Source organism: Hydra vulgaris, chromosome 12 (genome assembly GCF_038396675.1).
Source record: "Hydra vulgaris chromosome 12, alternate assembly HydraT2T_AEP".
Taxonomy (NCBI): Eukaryota; Metazoa; Cnidaria; class Hydrozoa; order Anthoathecata; family Hydridae; genus Hydra; species Hydra vulgaris.
This window is the reverse complement of record NC_088931.1, coordinates 9,251,178-9,275,811: the sequence shown is the minus strand read 5'-3', so window position 1 is coordinate 9,275,811 and position 24,634 is coordinate 9,251,178. Positions and strand designations below refer to the sequence as shown.

Genomic DNA, 24,634 nt, shown 5'->3' with positions numbered 1-24,634 from the left:
TTTAGCTTCTTGTCTAAAAAACACAACAATTTAGAGTTAAGAAAACAAAATATAAATTACCTTTTTTACTCGTGATAACTGCTATGTGCATGTGCATGTTCAAAAAAACTGAAACAATATTTATAATAATAATGCATCAAATAAGCTATATCATAGTCACCGCAATGGGTTATACTCATTACGGATGCTTAATGCATCCAATAAGCTACATTAGTAGTCACTTCAATGAGTTATACTCATTACGGTGTTACGAGTAAACTCGTACTTCGGCACTGGAGAAAAAAAATTCTTCTCCATTGCTAAAGTACGAGTATTCTCGTAATGCTTTTTTTTGTCAATTATATTCAGAATAAAAAATACTATAGAATTATTGTAGATTAAAAATATTTTATTTATTAAAATGTGGATCAACGAGCCTTGGCAACGAGAATGAAACCGCCAAAAACAACCTCGGCAAAAATTAATCATTGCAGACTTTATGGCTCGGCAAAGAAACAAAGCATAGTTTAAAATAGCTCGGCAGCAAAGGTGTTTAAACTTTACTTTTCTTCTTCTTGCCCTAGTCATGTAATTATGCATTTATTTTATAAACAACAAAATTCTTAAAAATACTATTAAAAAATTCTTACAAAATGCCTAGTTCTCTAGATTGTCCTTATATACGTGTGGTTTGCTTTTGCTAACAATAATTCGCGTTTTCTTGTAAAATATTAAATTACCCTTTAATTAACTAAAAGGCAATTTATTGCATTTAATAACTAGTAATTAATTGCACTTTTTTAAACTTAAATTCGAAACGATTTATAAAGTCCCGAAATCGACTATAAGTAAACTTAAAAAAATCTAAAGATATCGAATTAATTTAAATTAGTAAGAAAATGATAAAATGCGTATATAAAGTAGAAGTAAATTGTTGTTATTAACGATAATCTGACATGCAATTTGTTTAAAAAATTTTTTTTTTACAAATTAAGTTAATCTAAGTTAGTTTTTTTTCTTCAGATAAGAACAAAATCAAAAATGTCATTATTTGGTGGGACAAGTTCATTTAGCTTTGGCTCTTCTTTGACAACAGCGTCTAAAGATGTTGAAGTACAACAACCACCATCTGATACAATTAGTTGCTTGAAGTTTAGTCCAAACGCAAATTTTTTGGCAGCCACTTCTTGGGATAATAAGGTTCGAACCTTTATAAAATATTTTCGTTGAACCTTTAATCCATTTAAAATAATAAATTTAAAAAGTAAAACCGTTTTATTTTTAAATTGAAGGCTTCAATTTTAACTATCCTTTAGTTTTCATCAGTATTGCCTTTTTTTATTATGGCAATGTCTTACTGGGTAGTGAAATTATGTCTAATTTAATTTATGAAGTAACATTTTATAGCTCATATAAATCAGTACTTAAAAACAGAGTTGTCAACAAGGTCAAAGTAGCTAGGCCACATGTTACAAGACCAAGGCCAAGGCCAAGAGTTTTAAGGTCAAGACCAATAATAAGAGTTTTATGGCCAAGGCCTACGCAAACATTTTGAAGACCAAAAACTTAAATTTTTGCCTTACATTTAGGCCAATTATTAATAAAACTTTAGGTAACACTTGCTGTAACAATAAAACCACATATTGTAAAAATAAACCAAGGTTATGCAGAGAATTCGACAAAGTCAATAAGAATATATATTTGTAGATATATATGAAAGCCGAAAACAAAATTACATAAGAGTAAAAAATTAAAGCTTTTAATTCTTTAATTTTATGTATTTTTTTTTTTGAAAACCAAGAGCAGAATGATCATGGTCATGGACAAAATTTCATGGCCAAGAGTAAGTTGGCAAGGCTAACATTTTGAAGGCCATGACCTTAATTTTCGGCCTTAAGGCAAGGTCAAGGCCAAGGACTATCAACTCTGCTAAAAAATACCGTATTATACCAAACTTAATCACATAGGTGTGTTAAATACCTCATCATAAAATACTTAATTATTTGGCTACAAAAAACTGCTATATATTTTATTTCTTCCAAAAATTATCCTTTATGATGAATATATGATACAGAAGTATAAAGAGTTATTAAAACAATTGTATTTTAGTTTTTTTTATTTATGATTTGCATAATTAATAATAGATTCGCTGTTGGGAGATTCAAGCAACTGGAACAAGTGTACCAAAAGCTGAACAATCTCATTTGAAGCCAATTTTGTCTTGTTGCTGGCATGCAGTAAATTTTTTTGTTTTAAAGATAAATTTGTAATACAAATAGTAATTTTTTTGAGGTAATTGTTGCAGTTGCTATTTTTGTTATTATTGTTGTTATTTATGTTAGTGTGGGTGTTGTATTATTATTATTAAGTTTATTATTATTATTATATTAAGTGTATTATTATTATTAAATTATTAAGTTTATTTTTAGGATGGCACAAAACTTTTTTCAGCTGGTGCTGACAATCAAGCAAAAATTTGGGATTTGGCTTCAAACCAAGCTGTTGTCTGTGCTCAGGTTTGATGATAACATATACGATGATAATTTTTGAGAAAAATGATGAGTTTATTATTTTATTTTTAAATAAATTTTTTTAGCACGATGCTCCAATTAAAACAGTTCACTGGATTCAAGCACCAAACTACCAATGTTTAATGACAGGAAGTTGGGATAAAACTCTTAAGTTCTGGGATACCAGACAATCCACTCCAATAAAATCATTTAACACAATGGAAAAGGTTTATTGTGCAGATGTAATATATCCAATGGCAGTTGTATCAACTGCACAACGTGGAATTCTTGTATACCAGTTGATGAATGAACCAGCAGAATTTAAAGTAAACTATTTGCAATTATTTTTAAACATTTTTAATTTAAATCAATTCAAATAAAAATGAAGTAAAAAACATAATGTTACATTTGTGGTAAAAAGGTTTGTAAAGTATGTATCTGCTACCGCCATCTTTACCTAAAGCAACATTATTTAAGATTTCTGTATCAGTTTCTCTGTATTTTTCCATTATTGCTATATTTTTCTGTTCACACACTATCACAATAAATAATTCGTTGTTGCATTCCCATCTGTTTTGTTGTTACCAGTATTAACATTTTTATTGTTACCAGTATTAACATTTTTACCATTTTTCTGCAGTATTACTATTTTTTTTTTTTTTGACACAGTTTCTGTTATGATGTGGCTCTCTAGTATCTATGTAATACTTTATTAGATTTGTTGATTTTCTGCTTAACTTTATATTGTAGTTAGTTTGATAACCAGTGTTTAGAAAATAGTTCTGCTCTTAATCTAATTTACGTATTTATGGTTGAAACAGCGTTTATTTATTTTTATGCCCGAAACAAAATTTATATACAAACATATTTATTCCTGTGCTAGCAACAGAGTTTCTACATATATTTCAAATTTAATTTCAAAATTTATATTTTCAAATTTTATAATTTTTGATAATTATTATAGATAAGCCTAACTGAAAGTTTTGTATGAATCATTGAATTGCTAAGAAGTTTACAGTTTGTTTCTGAATATAAACCTACCTAACCCACTGTGCTTTCTTTCTTTTTCTTTCTTTCTTTTCTTTTCTTATCTTTTTTTTTAATTACTTTTTTAAATACTGGCATTCAATCAATTTTAATGATATTCTCTTTATTTATAAAATTGTTTTAAATGTTATGACTGTAATTGGCCATAAAATTAATAAATGCACAAAGATATAGATGTGTAGTTTTTGTGTGCAAAAATAGAAAATGCAAATATTGTAGTTATGTGCTGATTTACAGATCCATAACTTTAATAATTTAATTCAGATAAAACTCAACATTTTTCAGCCAATCATTACAGCAATAATTTTGATCTTCCTATATTTATGAATGGCGATGAGTCATCTACTCTTAATCTTCTAGGATTAACTCTTTTAATCTTTCTTGGAAACCATATATCAAACCCATTGCAAAATTAGCGTTTGGTAAGGTTGCATCTCTTTATCGTGCTCGACACTTTCTTTCTCCAGATTCTATTTTTTATCTCTATAAATCTCAAATCCAGCCTTGTATGGAATACTGTTGCCAAATTTGGGGCAGATCTTCCAATGATGCCCTTTTCCTTTTAGACATGGTGCAAAAATGCATTATAAACATAGTTGAACCTGCTCTTGCTGCTAACCTCCGACCATTATCATATTGTCACAATCTTGCTTCTCTTTCTCTTTTCTACAAATACTATAATGGGCACTGCTCTAAAGAGATTGCTTCTCTTGTGCTATCTACTAAAAATCATTCTCGTGTTACTCGTCATTCAATTAAGTCTCATCCTTTTTCTGTGACTATTCCTAAGTGCTTCCTCAAGCATCAATTCTTTGGAATTCGTTTCCTTCAACTTGCTTTCCTGATTCATATAACTTGCAATCTTTTAAGTTGTCTGTCAATCGTTATCTTGCTCTATAAACTTCATTTTTTCTCTTCCAGTAACTTCCAACTCTAATAGTGGTTGCTTGCAGCCTTGTTGGAAGCGAATATGTTGAATAAACAAAAAAACAACAACAAAAAAACTAATAAATAGTTTTTGTCATATAACTATTAAATATAAATGAATGAATATTAAATGCTCAGGTGAGAAAATAATAAATTATTTTACAAATTTGTTTATATTTTGTAGAAATTTTTATTTGCTTTTATAGAAAATTGAGTCACCTCTTAAATATCAAGTAAGTGGAGCATTGTTTTAAAACTTAAATTCTGTTTATACATTATTTTAGTTCATTCTTTATATATTTATTTATTTATTATATTTTATACATATATGCATTATGTATTTATGTTTATTATATCTTATACACTGCAACCATTTTCTATAGACGCATGTAGAATTTAGCAGATTTACAGTGTTACAGTGGTAATAAAATTGTCCTAACGGTACTTTTGAATAAGTACATGTAAGAAAACAATGATCCATTATGCATCTGATTATTAATTGTCTTAATTGTATTAAAATAATTTTTAATATTCACGTGGCAATTTTCTATAGATGCACTAAAGTTTTTACGAGCAATTTTCTATAGACGCACTAAAGTTTTTACAAGTTTTGTCGCAAATTTCTTATATTCTGTAGTATTTTTTATTTTGTGAATCGAAATTAAGTTGAACTTAACCAAATGCCGAAAGGAAAGGTTCTTACCGATATTGAAAAAGGTCAAATATTGGCTTATCATCAAGAAAAAGTTCCAAATCAAGAAATTACTAGAAGATTGAAGAGATCAGATCACGTTATCCGTAATTTCTTGAAAAGTCCAACAGATTATGCAACAATCAAGAGGAAACCAAAGAAATCTAAGGTTTCAGGCCGTGAAAAATGCAGAATTGTTTGACTTGCATCAAATTCATCAAAAAGTTTGAAAACAATTAAGTCAGATTTGGGTTTAAATGTTTACAAGGAGACGATTAGGAAAGTTCTTAAAGACAGCCCACACATCCTAAGATCAAAAATAAATAAAGTATCAAATTTGAAGCCCATTCACAAACAGAAACATTAATCACATTAGTAGATAAAACAAAGTTTAATACAAAAATATAATTTTGTGAAAAATTAAAAACTGCTACACAGTAGGCGAAACAGTGGACATTGCTCAAAAATCAATGTTTCCAGAATAAATTTATGTTAGTTATTGAAAGCCAAATAAATTTCCAGTTCACAAAAAAAAAATTATTTCAAAAGCATAATTTGTTCAGAAAATATACTAGTTTGAATAATGTAAACTTGTTGCAAAAATAGGTATAAGTGATACATATAAGTCATTTTTGGCATTATGTAAAAAAAATGTCACTATATAAGCAGTGCTAATGTGATAATTGTATGTAGAAACAATCTTAGACTGCAGTTTATAGAAATGTGAATGTTAACTTTATAGATTATTGTGCAAATTTTTTTTTACATGTAATACCTAATGAAACAACTAAAATATCTGCATCTGAAGAAAAACAAACTTAAAAAAATGGGCTATGCTGGCATATGATTCAAGGCTGGTAAGAAAACCTTGCTTGAAAAGTATGTCAATTTAAACAGATTGTGCTCTTGGTTTCATATACACACCAAAAACTTTTTCGATTGCTGGTTTTAATATATTGTCTAGTTGGAAACATCTCAGAAAAAACAATCTGAAGGAACACCAATTATTATAAATTATATTAAACCTTATTCTGGTGTTTACTTCAGTATATTTCAAGGTATTAAACTGGCGATGCAAAGGATATTGGAGAACATTTTTTCAGATATAAACATTGAAAATATACTAATGAAAATAAATTTTGGATTTGATGTTAGTGGAAGCCATGCAATATATTTAATTAAAAAGATAATGTTAACAATAGCAATAACATACTGATAATGTTCTGTCCATTTTCACTCTTCAAAAAATTGAATTGAAACTCTTCAATCATTGTCCGTCTTTAATTCTGATATTAAAGAGTTAAAAAATAAACATTTCCTTATGTATAAAGAAGAAAACAATTTAACATAAAGGTAATAGCTCAGTCATTTATGATGGATATGAAAGTAGCAAATCTTTTTTAGGATTTGGAAGTGCATATTCTGATCTGTGCACATGCTCAAAAAATCAATGTTTGAATATTGAAAGAATTGAAGGCGGTTTTGTTATTAATCGAGACACTATGACTATGAATGAAATATTTAACCAACTTGAACAAGAAGATGGTTCTTTTCGTTAAAAAAAAATACTGGTTATACTATAAGGGCCGGACAAACCTTCAAACCGATTCCAATCTGTGATGTAAAATCAATACAAGTAAATTGGTATCTTGTGTAGTGTTCATATTACTTTATATTCTTAATATGTGGACATACTTGATATTAAAAATTACTGATATTTTTATAGGTACTTCATGCTTTACTGGGTACATTACTGTTGTGCATGTGAAAGCTGGTGTTTTTGATTGGTCTAAGTCCCCTTTCAGTGCTTCAAATAGATTTCTGAAGCAAGCAGAGACTTTATTACCAACAGAGATATTAAAATAAACAGTTTTAAAATGGGCCTACCCTGATACAATTGGAAAAAGAGGAACAACAACAACAGGTTATATAGCTAGAGAACTATTGCACAAAAAATCAAACAAGGATTTAATTATTGCACAATTGCCTTATCAATATCATGCAACATTTCAAAAGTTCAAGTTAGTGCTTTCAGAAGAGAGCACTAATTCGAACTTTTGGTCCACATAAATTTTTTTGATCCACATAATTTTTTTTGATCCACATAATTTTCTTAAAAAGAAAAATTTATGTGGATAAATATAAAAGCTATTGTACAAGTTTTTATTTATTACTGTTTAACGAGTTTCCATCTGTTACAAAAATAAATTTACCTGGACCATGGATCAGTATAACACCATAACTTCACAAACTGATTCTTGGGAGCTAATTTTGAATAATGAGGAAAGTGGTTTTGGAAATCTTTATGATTCAGAGTTAAAAGGTAATAACAAAATATTAAGATTGATACATATCAGACTCTCAAGAAAAAAACTCCTAAATTGTCAATTTTACAGACACCATTAACCAAATGTGGATATCATATGATAATTTTTTTTTTTTTTTTCGACAAGAGATTCAGATAAGATATAGTCAAAACCATTTTGCAAATTTTGTTATGAAAGAGGACATTCTGATTAACATTATCATAAACAAAATGTCTTTAATAACATTTTATCTGAAGATGACACATTTTAAAATGTTAACATATGAATAAATTACGTATTTTAGTACTTCTTTTGATAATTATTGTTTTTGTCATTGATGTACCTATGTTTTCTTTGTATTAAAAAATATACATACATATTTATAAACATTTATACATATTTTTTGTTATAGCCAATAAAAGACAAATTTTATGAAATTTTCAATATTCTGTTCTTTTAAATTATGACTTAAATATCCTGCAGCAAAGTTGTTTTTTAGTAATCTAGCTCATAGCACTTTCCGTTCTAAAGTTATGAAACAATGTCAACGAAAACAGGTGTTTGGCCCACTGTGTAGTGGTTGAACATTATTCAATCAAACAGCTTGAAAATAATATAAACATGTTATAATGCTAGATTTGCTAGAAATAATTAGAAACTATAGATGTTATAATGCTAGATTTTGCAAAAGCATTTGATACTGTGCCACACAAGCAACTTATGTTAAAATTGAACACATATTTAATAAAAGGTAAATTTTTAAGCTGGACTGATGCGCTTTTGAATAATCAAATGCAAATAGTGGTTTAAGGTGGTGCAGTGTCAACATGGAGAAACTTACACGGTGTTCCGCAGGGATCCATTCTAAAGCCATTCCTTTTTGTAGCATACATCAATGACATGCCAGAGAAAGTCAAAAGCACTGTAAAAATATATGTAGTTGACACCAAAATCTTATCAGCAGTAATTCTATTGAGAACGCTAGATTAATTCAAAGAGACTTATATAATATAGGAAAGTCTCATCTCAAGACTGCACTCTTTTTGACATTATTTCTGATCATATTGACCAAGCCCTCTCTCTTTATCCATCAGCTAATATAGTTGTTGTTGGTGACTTTAATGCTCACCACTCTGAATGGCTTGGCTCTAGTGTCAGTGACTCTGCAGGCATTAAAGCCCACAACTTTTGCCTTTCTCAATCCCTAACTCCAATAGTCAACTTTCCAACTCGCTTTCCTGACAACTCGAATCATCTACCTTCTCTACTTGACTTATGTCTTGTTTCTGATCCTAGTCAGTGCTCAGTTTCTCCACATTCACCTTTAGGTTCTTCTGATCACAGTTTGATCTCTCTAAAACTAATATCTCATTCTTCTTCATCACCTGAATCCCCCTATTATCGAACCTCTTACAACTACAGTAAAGCTGACTGGGATTCTTTCCGTGATTTTCTTCGTGATGGCCCTTGGGTAGAAATCTTTCCTCTTCCTGTCGACAAATGTGCTTCTTACATAATTTCATGGATTCAGGCTGGCATGGAATCTTTTATTCCCTCTCGACAATTCCAAGTCAAGCCTCACTCTCATCCATGGTTTTCCACACACTGTGCTGCTGTGATTGCCAATCGAAACCGTTACTTCCATATTTATCAGCAAAATAATTCTCCAGAAAACAGACGTCTGTTTATTACTGCTAGAAACAATTGTAAAAAGGTTTTGTCTAACGCCAAGGCCCGCTATTCTCAGGTCATGAAATCTCGTATCTCATCTCAAAAATTAGGCTCTCGTGACTTCTGGAAAATCTTTAATAATATCAATAATAAGGGCAAATCTATAATTCCACCTCTCTTGTATGGTTCAGACTTCGTCACCTCACCTAAAGACAAAGCCAAATTGTTTGCTAAAAACTTTTCATCAATTTCATCTCTTGATTCCACTAGTTGCTTTCTACCTGATATTGCCAACAAACAGGTTGATCCATTGCTTGACATTCATATCACTCCAGCATCTGTATCTAAAGTGATTTCCTGCCTAGACTCTTCTACAGCTTGTGGCCCGGACAACATACCTGTTATTGTCTTGCAGAAGTGTTCTCCGGAGCTGTCATCTATACTCTCAAAACTATTCAACAAGTGCTTATCAGAGTCTTGTTTTCCAGCCTGCTGGAAAGCGGCATCTGTTGTTTCTATTTTCAAAAATTCTGGAGAGCGATCTGATTTGTCTAACTACCGTCCCATAAGTCTTCTTCCTATCATTAGCAAGGTTTTTGAATCTTTAATTAACAAACACTTAATTTCTCATCTTGAATCTAATAACTTACTTTCTGACCATCAATATGGATTTCGATCTTCTCGTTCTACAGCTGATTTGCTAACAGTAATAACTGACAGGTTTTATCGTGCATTAGATGAAGGTGGAGAGGTTAAGGCCATTGTTCTTGACATTTCAAAAGCTTTTGATAAAGTTTGGCATGCTGGTCTTCTCCATAAGCTTTCTTCTTATGGTGTATCTGACAACGTCTTTAAGACCATTGAATCCTTCCTTTCCAATCGTAGCATAAAAGTTGTCCTCGATGGACAACACTCTTCTTCTTATTCTGTAACTTCAAGGGTTCCTCAAGGTTCTATCCTTGGCCCTATACTCTATTTAATTTACATTAACGATCTTCCAGATATTCTCACATCTAAGGTGGCATTGTTTGCAGATGATACTACCATTTATTCTTGTCGTGATAAGAAATCAACTCTCTCTGATTGCTTGGAGGGGGCATTTGAGCTTGATAAGGATCTCACTTCTGCTACAGCATGGGGCTCACAGTGGCTAGTGAACTTTAATTCAGATAAAACTCAATTTTTTTCAGCCAATCATTATCGCAATAATTTAGATCTTCCTATATTTATGAACGGTGTTGTACTCGATGAGTCACCTACTCTTCATCTTCTAGGACTAACTCTTACTTCGAATCTTTCTTGGAAACCATATATCAAATCAAATGCAAAATTAGCATCTGCTAAGGTTGCATCTCTTTATCGAGCTCGTCTCTATAAATCTCAAATCCGGCCTTGTATGGAATACTGTTGCCATATCTGGGGTGGATCTTCTAATGATGCCTTTTCTCTTTTAGACAAGGTGCAAAAACGCATTGTAAACATAGTTGGACCTGCTCTTGCAGCCAACCTCCAACCATTATCACATCGTCGTAATGTTGCTTCTCTTTCTCTTTTCTACAAATACTATAATGGGCACTGCTCTAAAGAGCTAGCGTCTTATGTGTCATCTACTAAAATTCATTCTCGTGTTACTCGTCATTCAATTAAGTGTCATCCTTTTTCTGTGACTGTTCCTAAGTGCTCCAAAAACGCTTATTTGTCTAGCTTTTTTCCTCGAACATCAGTTCTTTGGAATTCGCTTCCTTCATCTTGCTTTCCTGATTCATAGAATTTGCAATCTTTTAAGTCGTCCGTCAATCGTTATTTTGCTCTACAATCTTCATCTTTTCTCTCTCAGTAACTTCCAACTTTAATTAGTGGATGCTTGCAGCCTTGTTGGAAGCGAAGATGTTTAAAAAAAAAAAAAAAAAAAAAGAGTGGTCAGAAAAAGGATTAATCAAACTGAATGAGACTAAATTTGTGGTTATGCATTACGGTAAAAACAACATAAATTTCAATTACACAGTTAATGGATCAGAAATTAACAATTCGACAACTAAACATGATCTTGGTGTAAATTTTGATACACCACTGAAATGGAAAAAATACATAATAACATGTTCATCAAAAGCAATAATGGGGATGATAAAAAACATCTTTGTCCATTTAGATTAGCATCTTGTCGAGCAATTATACACAACTTTTGTTAGACCTCTGGTTGAATTTGCAGCACTAGTTTGGTCATTAAACTACAAAGGTGACATTTAAAATATTAGAAAAGGTACAACACAACATGACAAGGATGGCAAAGAATATAAGAAGTCTGCAGTACCAATACCATTTGCAGACACTAAATTTAACAACATTGTCAGAAAGGAGACAAAGAGGAGATCTTATTCAAGTAATTAAAATTTTCAATAAAATCGAAAAAATAGAACTTTTAAACAAACAAATTTCTAAAAATCTTGCAGAGGTCACAATAAGAAATACAGAAGATAACAAACCAAGTTTATACCAAGACACAAATTCCTTATAAACAAAACTGTAAATTTATGGAATGCATTGCCATTGGAAATTGTCAATTCAACAAACGTAAATAGTTTCAAGAATAAATTAGACATATATTTAGCATCAAAATTTAACTTAAAAACTATTTTTGTTTAAATTTTTCGGATTGAATAGTTGTATATTATCAAAAGCTGTCAAAGTAAGTTTGTAACTCGCTTGCTGTTAATGCAGCTACAGTTTTAATTTTATTAACTATACTTTAGTGAAAAATTTTTGTATTTTGCACTTTAGTGAAAAATTTTTGAATTTGCAATTTTTTTTTTTTTTATATTAATGAATAATTTTATTATTTAAATAGTTAATTAAAAACCTATACAAATAAAACCTGCAGAAAAAATCCTGTAAAACTCATAAATAAAATCTTTTATTTTTAAATTTATGGTAAACTTTTTTTTTGCTAGCTGTGTTAAACATTTAGTTTATTAAAATTTATTTTTTATTTTCAGTTTTATTTTCTCACATTTTTTTTAGCATCGATCTATAGCAATTTGTAAAGATGCAAATGGTGTACCTACTGGTTTTGCTCTAGGTTCTGTTGAAGGTAGAATAGCTATGCAATATATTCAACCTGCAGATCCGTAAGTTTTTTAAAATTAGTTGATAAGTATGAGACTTATCATCAATGTCAAAGTTATTGTTTTCATATTTGCACAAGTCTTATTATATCTCTTAAGATATCAATAAATTTTTTTAATATCCTAAAAAGTTGCAGTTTCGAGTTTTGATTATCCCTTATGTATATTTTTGACTTTTCTGATTTTTTAGTAATATTTTTATCTGATGGCACTAGATATACCTTTTAAAATTACAAAAGCTATCCTTTCATAAGTCTTTTTTAAATTTGATGTGTTTAGTCATAGCTTCTAACTTAAAACTTCCTAATCTGAAACTACATGTAGTTTCAAGTACACATGTATACATGTGTTTATAAATCTTAATAGATTGCTTATGTAGATGTGCTTATAAATCTTTGTAGATGTGCATATATCTTTAGTAGGTTTACTTATTTTCAACTCAATTGTTTTTTATTATTTGTTTTTTATATAGAAAAGATAATTTTACCTTCAAGTGCCATCGTTCAGAGGTTACTAGTGCTAACCAAGTTCAAGATATATATGCAGTAAGTAAAAAACATACATATAACTGTTTGATTATCAGCTACAAAATTTTTTGAGTTTTAACAAATATTTTCAAATGTTCTTACAATTATTTTTGCTAAATCTTTTACGTAATAATATCTATCTATTAAAAAGAGATAATAATAATTTTGCTTAATAATATTAGATAATCATTTTTTTTTAACTTTTAATTTTGGTCAAAACTTAAATTAATAATAAAACATTGTATAACAATAATGTTGATGCATGTTGCCTACAGGAACCTGCAATAAAAAATACTTGCAATAAACAATATATTTATATATATATATATATATATATATATATATATATATATATATATATATATATATATATATATATATATATATTTATATTTATTTATATATATATGATTTTTAAAATTATGATATATTCTTTTAAGTTTATTTAATATTGGTTAACATTACTTTTATTTCTTATTGTTTAATTATATTATCTGTTAATAGTATAGATCTTTACTTAAGATTTACGGTTTCAATAATATATAATTTTGTTAGCATAATTACTTTTAATCTAAATTAAAGTTGCTTTGTCAGAATTTAGTTTGCTTTAAGTGTTAAATTCATGCTAAGTACAACCATATTAATCGACACTCTTATAATCTTCTTTTAAATGACTCATCAGATTGGTGTTGACATTGACTCAGTTATATTTAAGTCAGAAAGTGGCCTTTGGCTCACTTTCTGACTTTCAGAAAGTGGCCTTTGGCTCACTTTATGACTTAAATATGGCTGTGTTAATGTTCAAGTTGTTATGCAACAATATACCTACAAGTTCATTAAATATAACTGTGTTAATCTCAAAATTGTTATCCAAGAATATACCTACAAGTTCATTTAATATAACTGCATTAATCTCAAAATTGTTATACAAGAATATGCCTATAAGTTCATTAAATAAAATACAATTAATGTCAATTGAAAAATAAATTAACAAAAAAAAAAAAATTATAAATATACCAGAACTTTCGCAATGTTAACGATAAATATAATTTTTAAAATATTCAAATATAAGCTATAAATCTATTTTTTTTATTTCCATTACTCCAAAACATTTCCAATTTACATGGACAAAAGCTATATGTTCTTTTTTCATGAAACTATATGAATAAAAGTTTTATATTAATTATAAATTGAAATAAAGTTTTTCTTTATCAATTTAGCATGAATAAAAGTATGAAAAAGAAATTGGCAAAGTTCTAATTTTAAAGTTATGAGTTTGTCTGCCTGTTGAAAGTTTTTTTTAGTTCTCTGGTTTCTTTGATTTTGATATTTCAATGTTTGCTTTGGAAATTTGATAAATGTTGTATATACTTTCTGTCATTTTTTATTTTTTGAGTGGAGAGCTAAGCTTTTGATTTAAGTCATAAATTGCTTGATTCATTATCTGATTGAATCAATTCATTGAAGGGCTATCAGTAAAATCAGTGTTAATTAGATTCAAGTTTTTATTATGTTTGAAGCTGAAAAACCGTAGGATTAAATCCCGTTTTAGTTCTTCTATTATAGTTTTAAAACTACCAGCATATTCCAAAGCAAATGTTAGGTACACTTCCATTTAAATTATAAAAGGAACATTTTAACATAACGATAAACTGGAACATTTTAAGATAACAATTTTCACTATCATCCAACCCTCGGAATTAGGAAAAAAGGTTGGCAATAGTTTGCCGATCTCAATCTTTTAGAGGTCAGCAAAAATTATTTTATACAAAGGTCCGACCAAAAAACATAGAAACGAGGTCGGCAATTTTTTGCCGACCTCAAACACTTTCAGGGCAGCAGTTAGGTCAGTATTGCCGAATGCTGACCCTAATTCTGAAGGTTGATCATCTCTATAGTAGATCTCTCAAAATGTTTTAAAATTAAGATAAGCGTCTCAGCTAATAACCCTTTGGTTTTCTGTAAGATTGGAGGCATTGCAATTTTTCTTGAAAAATAATGTCAGAGAGGTTTTTTGTTCCATCTTGTTACTACATTTTATGTAAGTAAATGAAATGTTATGTTTAGCTTTACCATGTCATTCTTCTATTTGTATGCTAATTTTCCTGTAGAATATCCAAGATGAAGAATGTTTGACAATTTTTCTAGCCATAGCTATAAGATCATTTTTCTTTGCTGTTTGAAAAGTTTATTGGTACTACAAACCTAAAGAGTGTGAGTAACATAACTTGGAGAATTATTTTTGAAACCAGCTTCTCTTGGGGACCATTTCACGTTAACAGCATTGTCAGAGAAGACAAAGTACACTTTGTTAGTTAGTATTTCTCATTCATTTAAAGAATCCTTTGTAAACTTTGATATCTGTGTAGCTGTGTAAGACCCTGTCATTTGTTTAAGTTGAACCACATCTGTCTTTGGTTTTAAACTCTGACTTAATCCTATGTGCTGTTGATGAATAAACGCTTAGACTATTGCGGTGTACAGTTCATTCATCAAAAACTCAAAAAATCTTCTTTTGCTATATCATTCATAATTTGAATTTGCATTTTTTCATAAATTAAAGAAATAACTGTTTCTGTCATATGTTTTCTAGAGGGCATATCATATCTAGGTTCAAGATATATAATTAGTTTAAATTCTTGGTCTCTAACTAAAGAATAAGGCTAAATACCATTTCTTCAATTAACATATTTTCTCAGCTCTTGGCTCACTTGATGTCTAATTCCTATGCTTATTAAATATGTCCTCAAGCTTAAGTTGGCATTTAAATGACTGAACCAATTAGAAAAGCTCTTAATGATAAAAATTTTACATGTGATTTATTTTTCTATTTACAGAAAGCTCTTGATACAATAATCACTTTATTCTATTAAAAAAAAAAAGAATACTGTTGGATAAAAGGCATACCCATTAAATGGTTTACTATGTATTTACATGACAAGTCACAATTTGTTTCTATCAATAATTCAAAATCTACCCTTGCAATAGGTTCAAATGGTGTCTCTCAGGATTCAGCATTAGTTCTGCTGCTTTTCCTTGATTTTGCTACTGTTTAATACTTGGCTGATAATACTATTCTAAGGCTAATTAACAAATTCCTTAAAAAAATAACAAATACGCTAGCCATGATCTTGACAATCTAGTTCTTTGGCTTTTTTCAACAGACTTTCTCATAGTTCTAATAAAACTTAATTTATTATTTTTAAATCAAATCACATCTTTTGACTCACATTTAAGATATACATGTCATTAATAGACAATTCCATAAACAAGCTCGTATTAGATAATGTCTTCTTCAAAACAAGGTTTTAAAGTAATATTTAATTATGATTCTGGAAATAATTTATTTTCAGAATCACAATTTTAATGCTTTACCTAAGATGATTTATTTCCAGAATCATTTTTATATTTAACTCTTAAAATATTTGTCTGGAGCCACCAACACAAAAACCTACCTTTAACTTTTATCAAATTCATTGCTAAAAGTGCAAACAATTGTTACCATCTTTGATCCAATAGTAGTTTAAACTTGTTTCAAAATATCACTCTAATATTTATGGATATAAATCTATAAATACCAAAAACTTGGAATACCATTAAAACTTAATACTATTAAACATTAATTAATACCATTAAACATTAAATGGAATACCAATTAACATTAAAACATTAAATATCATTAAAACTTGGAATAACTTCCTCCTGAACTAAAAGCTCTTAATTCATTCTCAACCTTTCAAGCTAATTTATTCCGCTTCTTATTTAAAAAATACTGTTAATATTTCTTATTTCAATCTTACAAATATAATTTGTTGTCATTATTATTTCTTATTTCTATTGTTATTTATATCAATATTACTACTATTTACATTGATATTACTATTATTGTTATTATTGTTATTGTTATTATTATTGTTTATTTATTATTAGTGTTATTGTTATTATTGTTATTATAATTAAAGTATTTACTTTTACTTTTATTAATTATGAGTATTTACTTTATATTAATACTTGTATTATTAGTAAAAGTCCTTAAATTACTAAAATCTCATTTCAGAATATATTTGATTTGAAATATTGGCCATAAAGTATTTATCATTATGTTTATCATACAGTAATTACAATAAAATATTTATAATTGATAAATAGTTTTTAAAATTTTTAGAAAAATACTTATAAAAATTAATAATTGTTGTTTATGGTTTTAAATTCTGCAAGGTAAATGATATTGCTTTTCATCCACAACATGGAACCCTAGCAACAGCAGGATCTGATGGCAAATACAGTTTTTGGGATAAAGATGCAAGAACAAAGTTAAAGGTTAATCTTTTATGAAACATTTTTGTATTCACATCTTAAGTTATTTTTACTGATTATTGCTAATTGCTTTTATTAGACATCTGATGGTTGTCCTCAACCAATCACAGCATGTTGTTTTAATTTTGATGGGAGTATATTTTCTTATGCTATTGGTTATGATTGGACAAAGGTTTTTTTTATAAACAATTTTATGAAATTTTTAATTTTAAGCTTTTGTTTCCATTTCTGTTTTATGATTTTTAACTTTCTCAGTTATTTTGAAATGCCCAGTTATTTTTAATAATCTCAATGATTTTTAAACGTTTTTAATGTTTTTTTTTTTTAATTTTTAATTATGTTTAATTAATTTAAATGATATTCAGTCCATTTTAATAATAAATGTTTAAATGATGAATGTTTGATGACAATGATGATAAATGTTCAGTTTATGAATTTAGTTTTTTTGCGTTTTTAGGGTCATGAGTTCTATAACACCAATTTAAAACCTGCAATTTTTTTACGAAACTGTGGAGATGAACTAAAATCGAGATCAAAAAAATGAAATCTTCATTTAATAAAAGTTATAAATGTGATGTTATCACTATAATATTGTTGTGATGTTTTTTACAAACTGTTACTGAAATAAGTTTGTGAAAAGGACAGAAATTATTTTATGAAGGACAATAATCAAAGGGCAATATTAGGCTCATATATATGTAAAAATTTGAAATATATTGTGTTTACAAATCCAAAAGTGTTTTTTGATTTTAGTTTCTTAAATAAATATACTTTAAATCTATTAATCTAGTTTAATACCATGACAGTTAGTATAATTAAATTTTTCTATTTTATTATGTTTGTTTCAATCATTTTTTTTTATATTTTGGTTTAGAAAACATATAAGTTAATATGAGTTCTCAATGGAAGGAAGAAAAATGCAGTCACTATGAAGCTCTTTTAGCTAGAGTTCACCAAAAGAGTTTATGTTTCACATATGGCTTTTTGTTGTTAATTTTTCTATTATGTTTTGTAAATTTAATAGTAAGTTATTTCTTACTTTTTCCATTTTTTGTTTATAAGTAAAAAATGAACAACAACTTTTATTTGAAATTTTGCAATGGAACATTGATTTTAGATTTTGATCATAGTATACTCAGTTCTGCAAATCCAGTTTTCTGGTATGTCATCTATGTCGTTTTTTAAAGAGAAAGGTGAAATAAAATGGATGATTGATGCTGATTTTGAGACAATATCTCTTTCTTCATCAATTGATGGTTTTTCTGATCAAGATATTATTTTTCAAGGAACCAACCAAGATGTATGTCTTGAGATTTTAAAAGCATTTATAAATTAATATTTTTTTTACCATTGTTTGTAAAATAGTACCTTGTGTGTTATAGATATTTTAAAGTAGTATATGTTGAAAATATGTTGTAAAAATCAAGTGTTGTATATATTACGACGTGCTGTGTGATGTATATATTTGTGGTTTAGGTTGAATTTGCTGCAGAAGATTTCTTTAGATCCTCAAGTGATTATTTTTTATATATATATCATTATATATATTTAAAGTTTATCATATTTTGTATGATATATTTGTTATTGTAACGTTATTGTATAATTTGTGAGTTTTTTTCATTAATGTATTTATTTATTCAATTTGAAGTATTGTTATGTAGCCAATAAAATCTCAATAAATTTATTCATTTATTCATTAGTATTCACTCATTAAAATGCAATATGATATTATATTTATATCATTTTGTTTTATATGTTTTTGTTTATCATTTTAGTGAAAGTTACAAACAAAGGCACTTTTTTGAAAACAGAAAATTTCAAGTTTGTTGACCCTGATTCTCAAAAAAATGTTTTTGATTTAAATGGTAAATCTTTATATTCTATCATTGGTGAGTTTAATGCGAAATCCATTGAAACAGACATTATTAGAACTCCTAGGGTAATTATTTTTTGGCATTAATTCAAAATAAATTATTGAAAGTTATAATTAAATTAGTTGGTAACTTTGAAAACAGTGGTTGACTCATATGTCTTTGTGGCATTTTGTTAATAGAGTGTTGACTGTGTCCCAAACAGTTAAAAAAGCACCTATAACTTGTAATATCAAAACAATTAGGTACAATACCATATTCAGAAAGGCATTGTCCAAAATCAAGTTAATGTTTCTACTGAATACTAAAAAAATCTTTTAGTAATATACATTTATACACTGGTACTCATATTATAGTAGATCACCTTTGCCAAATCTTATTTAAACAACCCTATATCCTATTTAGAGAGTTGAAAATTTTTCAGGGTTACTACTGGTTTAATTTTATCAGTGAGTTTTGATATAATTTTGGAAAATGTAAAAAGTTTTTTTTTTAATATCATTCGATTATTTTTTGACACCATTATGATTATACAAAGTTTTAAGTTTGCCAAATATCTGGAGTTTACCTTGATCACCAAAAATATCTGGAGTTTACCTTGATCACTAAAAAGCTCTTATTTTACCTAGCTTATGTTTATGGTAATTTTATATAGCTTCTACAAACTGAAAAATTTTACAAATTTTTATAAATTTATGTTTAGAACTATATTTATAAAATGTTCAGATTCTAATGTATCAAACACAAGGTGTCACATTTTTACATTATTAAAGTATTTTCTCAATCTATTTATTAAAATGGAAAAATATTTTATTAAACTGTTTAATTGATTTTAATTAAGTTAGAGGCTGTTCAAATAATATGTGACAGTCTTAAGGGAGAGGGTGTATTTGAAATTGTCACAAAATATCACATGGAGGAGGGGGTGGTTTGCCACAGTGTGACGTGACAAAAAACATTTTAAATTAAGTTGTTTATCACTGTGTAAGTTTTTTTTTAACTATCATTTAACATATAAAACATAAAATACAGCTAAGTACTAGTTTTAAATTTATTTATATGATTCTTCAGTCTGATTAGCTTAGACTAAAGTATCACATATTATGTCAGACATAAAATAAAGTACTTAAGTGTAATAAAATACGTAAAATAAAATTTGTTTTTGTTAAATGATCGGAATAGATTTATTTAAATTTAGGTCATATGAAGCTATTTTTGTAGTAATCGCATGCAAAAAAAGAAAATCTGATCTTATGAACATAGTATTTACGAACAAACATAGAATAGAAAGTTTCCCAAAATAATTGTCATATGTCTACTCATGTCCAAGCATTCAAAGTTTCTTATCAAAAAGAAATTGTACCAATTTTAGTCTATATTTTGCCACTATCAAATCAATGAAACAATATAAAGTTTGCACGAGTATTGGATTATCAAAAGTTAAACCTCATCGCCTAGTTGCTCAAAGTCTGTTTAAACTCATGTGTGTCTTTTAAGATTCAGAAAAAGAAACATTTGAGTGGTATGATCAGGACGATGTTGATACCTCTGACCTTAACTGCCCCTAATAATTTTTGAAGAACATGGAACTCCAACATGGAGTCAAAGTCCGGTTTGGGAATAAATTTAGGTTTTTAATAGAAACATGTCAATTATATATTTTTTAAAAGATGAACTGTTGTAATTAAATAAACACTTATAAAAATTCCAAATTTAGTCTTTGTCACGTCACACAGGGGTGGGGGTATAGAATTCTCAACATCTTGTAAAAGTTTCTAATATAAAATACTGCTTTACTGATTTGCAGAAATCTGACCTTAAAGTTGAAGCAATTTTTTTACCTTGTTTTCTGTGTAACGTAATTAAAAAGCGTAAATAGTCTTTAAGATGCCACAAAATGTCACTTAGGGGAGGGGGGTCTCTAAAAATGCCTAAAAAAGTGTCACCTATTATTTGAACAGCCCCTTAATAAATAAAAAAAGGTCATTAGTCAAACATGCAATAACATCTACAAATACAAGCGATTATTTGACAAGCAAAATAAAGTTGTATTTTGAATAGTTGTGAAATTAATTAAAATATGGCTGTAATTACAGAATTTAAAATATAAAATTATGTTTTAAGTTATAATATTTAAAATTATATAATATTTCTGTAGAATCTCTGAAATGATGCTACAGAATTATATAGTATAAGAAATATTATTTAAAACTTTTTCTAGATTTTTTTAAAATTTTATGTTGCTATTTTTCAGCTCTTTCTTTTCCTACGCATACAAAAATATATGCTCAATGCCAATATATATGTATTTTTTTAGGATAAATTGCCTAAGTAGTGAGGCAGTTTTTTTAAATCAAAGAAATTATTTATGGAAAAAATCTAAAAGAAATGGCAGCAAAAGATTTTTTGTTGGAGCTCAGTTGTTTTCTTAACTTTTATATTAGTAAAGCAATTTTCAAACAAAAAATTTCAAATGAGCAAATACGATAATTTGATAAAAGAAACAATGAAAACACATTCAATTCTAATTACTAATATCATAAAGCATAAACTATTTTTCTTTTATTCTATCTAATAAGAGTTAATGTAAAAATTAAAATTATGTACCATTTACATAAATTTGCACAGCAGATTGTGAAATTCATGGCCATCACGGTTAGTTGTTGTAGAAAATGAAATTCAACTTAGGCTACGTAAAGTAAATATTAAAATTTAACAATCAGATACAAACACGAAAAGTATAAAACAGACTTATATCATTTTAAATACTTAAATAAATTTTATGATAAACTATTACAAGTTATACCACTACAAATTTTGTGAATTGATTATATACCTTATCAGAATGGAAATAAGAATTTCCTAGGCGTTTTGTGTTGCCAGATTTAAGACTTTATGTTTAGAGGCCAACTAGTTACAGTTTAAAAAAAAAAGGTAGAAATTTTTATCTCAGGGTAGGATATGTGATATACCCTTAGTAAGATATAATTTTCTACTTTTTAAGGTCGGAAATTATACCTTTAAGGAAGCCAATAATATCTTGAAGGTAGATTATTGTATGACAAACATTATTTTTAATATAATTTTCTACCTCAAAAGGTAGAAAGTTATGCCTTACTTTTATATCACATATCCCTTAATATATGCCACATATCACATAAGAATGGAATTTGAACGATGGTTTTAAATACAAAAAATTAATTTTATGGTTTTAGCTTAAATAAGTGTTTCTTTGAAACTGTTAAAAAATTTTCTCAATGGTTTTATGATTTTTTATCTTTGGTTGGTTTCCATGGTTTCTCACGAACATTGTTTTCTGAGTCTCCCTGAGAAAGTCTGAGAAATTCTTTTGTAATAGTACAACACTATTTTAATTAATGTTAATGAAATATTATAGCAAACTTTTAAAAATTTTAAGATTGTTTCGGATGATAAATACGACTTGTCATTTATAAATTCGGGCGGAAACATATCATTGACTGGAAACGAAGGAATTTATGGTGACTCAAAGACACTTTATGCGAACTCAACGGGTGATGTCATTTTCAACATTAAGGATAACAATTTTGTATGCATTTTACATATATATATATATATATATATATATATATATATATATATATATATATATATATATATATATATATATATATATATATATATATATATATATATATATATATCTGTGTGTGCGTTTGTGTGTCTAATTTCTTTATTATTGTTTGTATATTTTTCTTGTGATGTGAATCACATTTTTGTTTTTACCATTTGTGTTTCAAATTTTGTTATTTATTTGATTTACGTTAAGGATTTAATCTTTAATGGTTTACTTGGTGGAATTCGTTTAAATCCTGCACGAATACCGAGAGTGAGAGTGAACGATGCTTCAATAAGTAATGTTGTAAAATATAGACTCTGCTTATGTACAAAAACCAACCAATTATTTCGTATTGAAATGAAATCAGATAAGTTAACTTGTGCAATAGCGAACGAAAATCCATGTTCATAACAGTTTGTATTAAATATTTTTGGAGTTTAAATAGAAAGGTCGATAATAATTTATTTTTTTTAAATCGTAAATATTTTTATATAAAATATGTTTTATTGCTGTTTTATACAGTTTATAAAATTAAAAACATTAAAATGAAACGTGTTTTATTTTATAAGTGTGAACAGGGAATGATTGTGTATAGGAGTTGTGAACAGGGTTTAATTGTGTATAGGAGTTGTTGTGAATAAATACTACTCCCTTAACACGACTATTTTGAAATTGTGTGGCTATTTCGTCATTTTGTTGCGAAATTGCCTACAATACTCTAATTGGGTAAAAACCTATTTAAACAATTTACCATAAGCACTAGTAAAATTGTATTATCAGATTTATAAAAAACTCACTTCGGTTGTGTTATCCTTAAACGTAATTTTCAACCAAATTCAATAAAATAGTATCATGAAAATAAAGAGCAAATCATATTTAAAAGATACAACAACCATAAGAACTAAGCAGCAACTAAGATGAAATAATACTTAGCCGATAATTTTAAATAAACATTATCGTATTACGTTGATACACCAAAATAAGCACTTTTTTTTGTCAAATGGCGAAATTATCCGATCTACCTTAATACTTTTTAATGTCAAAAAGTATGCTTCAAAAAAAACCTTTTTAAAAAAATCAGAGCGTAACAGCAGGCAAACCTATAAATAATAACTATTTATTGCTGAAATTTAACAAAAAAACAATTAAAATAATTTTAAACCCAAATTTTAATGTTTATGTTAAGCGAGCATGTGTAATAAGCACACTTTATATCAGTTGTGACTTTATATTTGCTTTTAATATATTCGTCTTATCATTTTTTGAACACTTGATGTAGATAGAACGATAAATGGAAGAAGACTATTCTCAGGGTTGCCACCAAATCAGGGAAATTTGGATACAATCAGGGAGATTAGTTAATTTAGGAAAAAATCAGAGAACTTTTTAATTTTTTTTTAATGTTTTGAAATCTTTTCTAATAAAAATTTTCCTTTTCCAGCGTACCAGGGTTATTTTTTAACATTTTTAAAGAAAATTAATCATATTGTGTTTACATTTGCTCTTTTTTTTAGAATAGTACAAATTTTTAAAATGGCAACGTATTTCAAAGAAGAACGGTTAAGTGATCCTTTGTTTGAAAAATGGCTGGTAATAGGCAGTTATAAAAAGTCAGCCAAGTGCAAAATATGCCAAGTTGAATTTAATTTGTCAAATATGGGCAGAAGAGCTGTGATAAGTCACATGGATGGCAAAAAACATGCACATATATCCAAGCCAGTATCTTGCTTCTTCATGCCTGCACAGTCTACATCTAAAAAGCAAGCAATTTTTACAGTAGATCAATGTAATATAATTTGTGCAGAAATCTAATGTTTTAAATGCAGTACAAAATAATTTCTCATTGAATTCGTGTAATGAAAATGGCCTGCTTTATCAGAAAATGTTCCCTGACAGCAATACTGCTAAATCTTATGAAATGGGTTGAACAAAACTTGGTTATATAATTAATTTTGGTCTTGGGCCTTTTTTTCGCAGACTTTTAACTGAAAATATAAAAAAATCTTATTATACTGTTTCATTTGATGAAAGCCTAAACGATTTTTTCCAAAATTGTCAATATGATCTA

At 27.9% G+C, this 24,634-nt stretch overlaps 2 protein-coding genes across 3 annotated transcripts; both read left to right on the top strand.

The window, feature by feature from the left end:
* Window positions 1-394: 394 nt before the first annotated feature.
* On the top strand, window positions 395-17,833 carry LOC100212723 (mRNA export factor RAE1). The gene is made up of 11 exons (XM_065811464.1): window positions 395-528; window positions 1,003-1,179; window positions 2,124-2,216; window positions 2,409-2,495; window positions 2,576-2,815; window positions 4,670-4,696; window positions 12,150-12,256; window positions 12,726-12,798; window positions 16,999-17,100; window positions 17,177-17,269; window positions 17,555-17,833. The coding sequence occupies exons 2-11, from the start codon at window positions 1,021-1,023 to the stop codon at window positions 17,639-17,641; spliced, it is 1,068 nt and encodes a 355-aa protein (XP_065667536.1). The 5' UTR covers window positions 395-528; window positions 1,003-1,020; the 3' UTR covers window positions 17,642-17,833.
* On the top strand, window positions 17,816-23,026 carry LOC100200852 (uncharacterized). Of its 2 annotated transcripts, XM_065811465.1 has the most exons (6): window positions 17,816-18,120; window positions 18,215-18,397; window positions 18,574-18,610; window positions 18,873-19,036; window positions 22,387-22,536; window positions 22,777-23,026. In XM_065811465.1, exons 1-6 carry the CDS (start codon window positions 17,989-17,991, stop codon window positions 22,975-22,977), a joined length of 867 nt encoding a protein of 288 aa, XP_065667537.1. In that variant the 5' UTR covers window positions 17,816-17,988; the 3' UTR covers window positions 22,978-23,026. The 2 variants fall into 2 exon arrangements, with proteins under 2 accessions (XP_065667537.1, XP_065667538.1); XM_065811466.1 differs by lacking the exon at window positions 22,387-22,536.
* Window positions 23,027-24,634: the final 1,608 nt, after the last annotated feature.

Excerpts from the sequence above, each read along its gene's own strand:
- LOC100212723 (XM_065811464.1), top strand. The coding sequence starts at position 1,021 with ATGTCATTATTTGGTGGGACAAGTTCATTTAGCTTTGGCTCTTCTTTG. Across the intron at positions 1,180-2,123 it reads CCACTTCTTGGGATAATAAG|ATTCGCTGTTGGGAGATTCA; the intron begins GTTCGAACCTTT and ends AATTAATAATAG. Across the intron at positions 12,257-12,725 it reads TATATTCAACCTGCAGATCC|AAAAGATAATTTTACCTTCA; the intron begins GTAAGTTTTTTA and ends TTTTTTATATAG.
- LOC100200852 (XM_065811465.1), top strand. The coding sequence starts at position 17,989 with ATGAGTTCTCAATGGAAGGAAGAAAAATGCAGTCACTATGAAGCTCTT. Across the intron at positions 18,121-18,214 it reads TATGTTTTGTAAATTTAATA|ATTTTGATCATAGTATACTC; the intron begins GTAAGTTATTTC and ends CATTGATTTTAG. Across the intron at positions 18,611-18,872 it reads AGATTTCTTTAGATCCTCAA|TGAAAGTTACAAACAAAGGC; the intron begins GTGATTATTTTT and ends TTATCATTTTAG.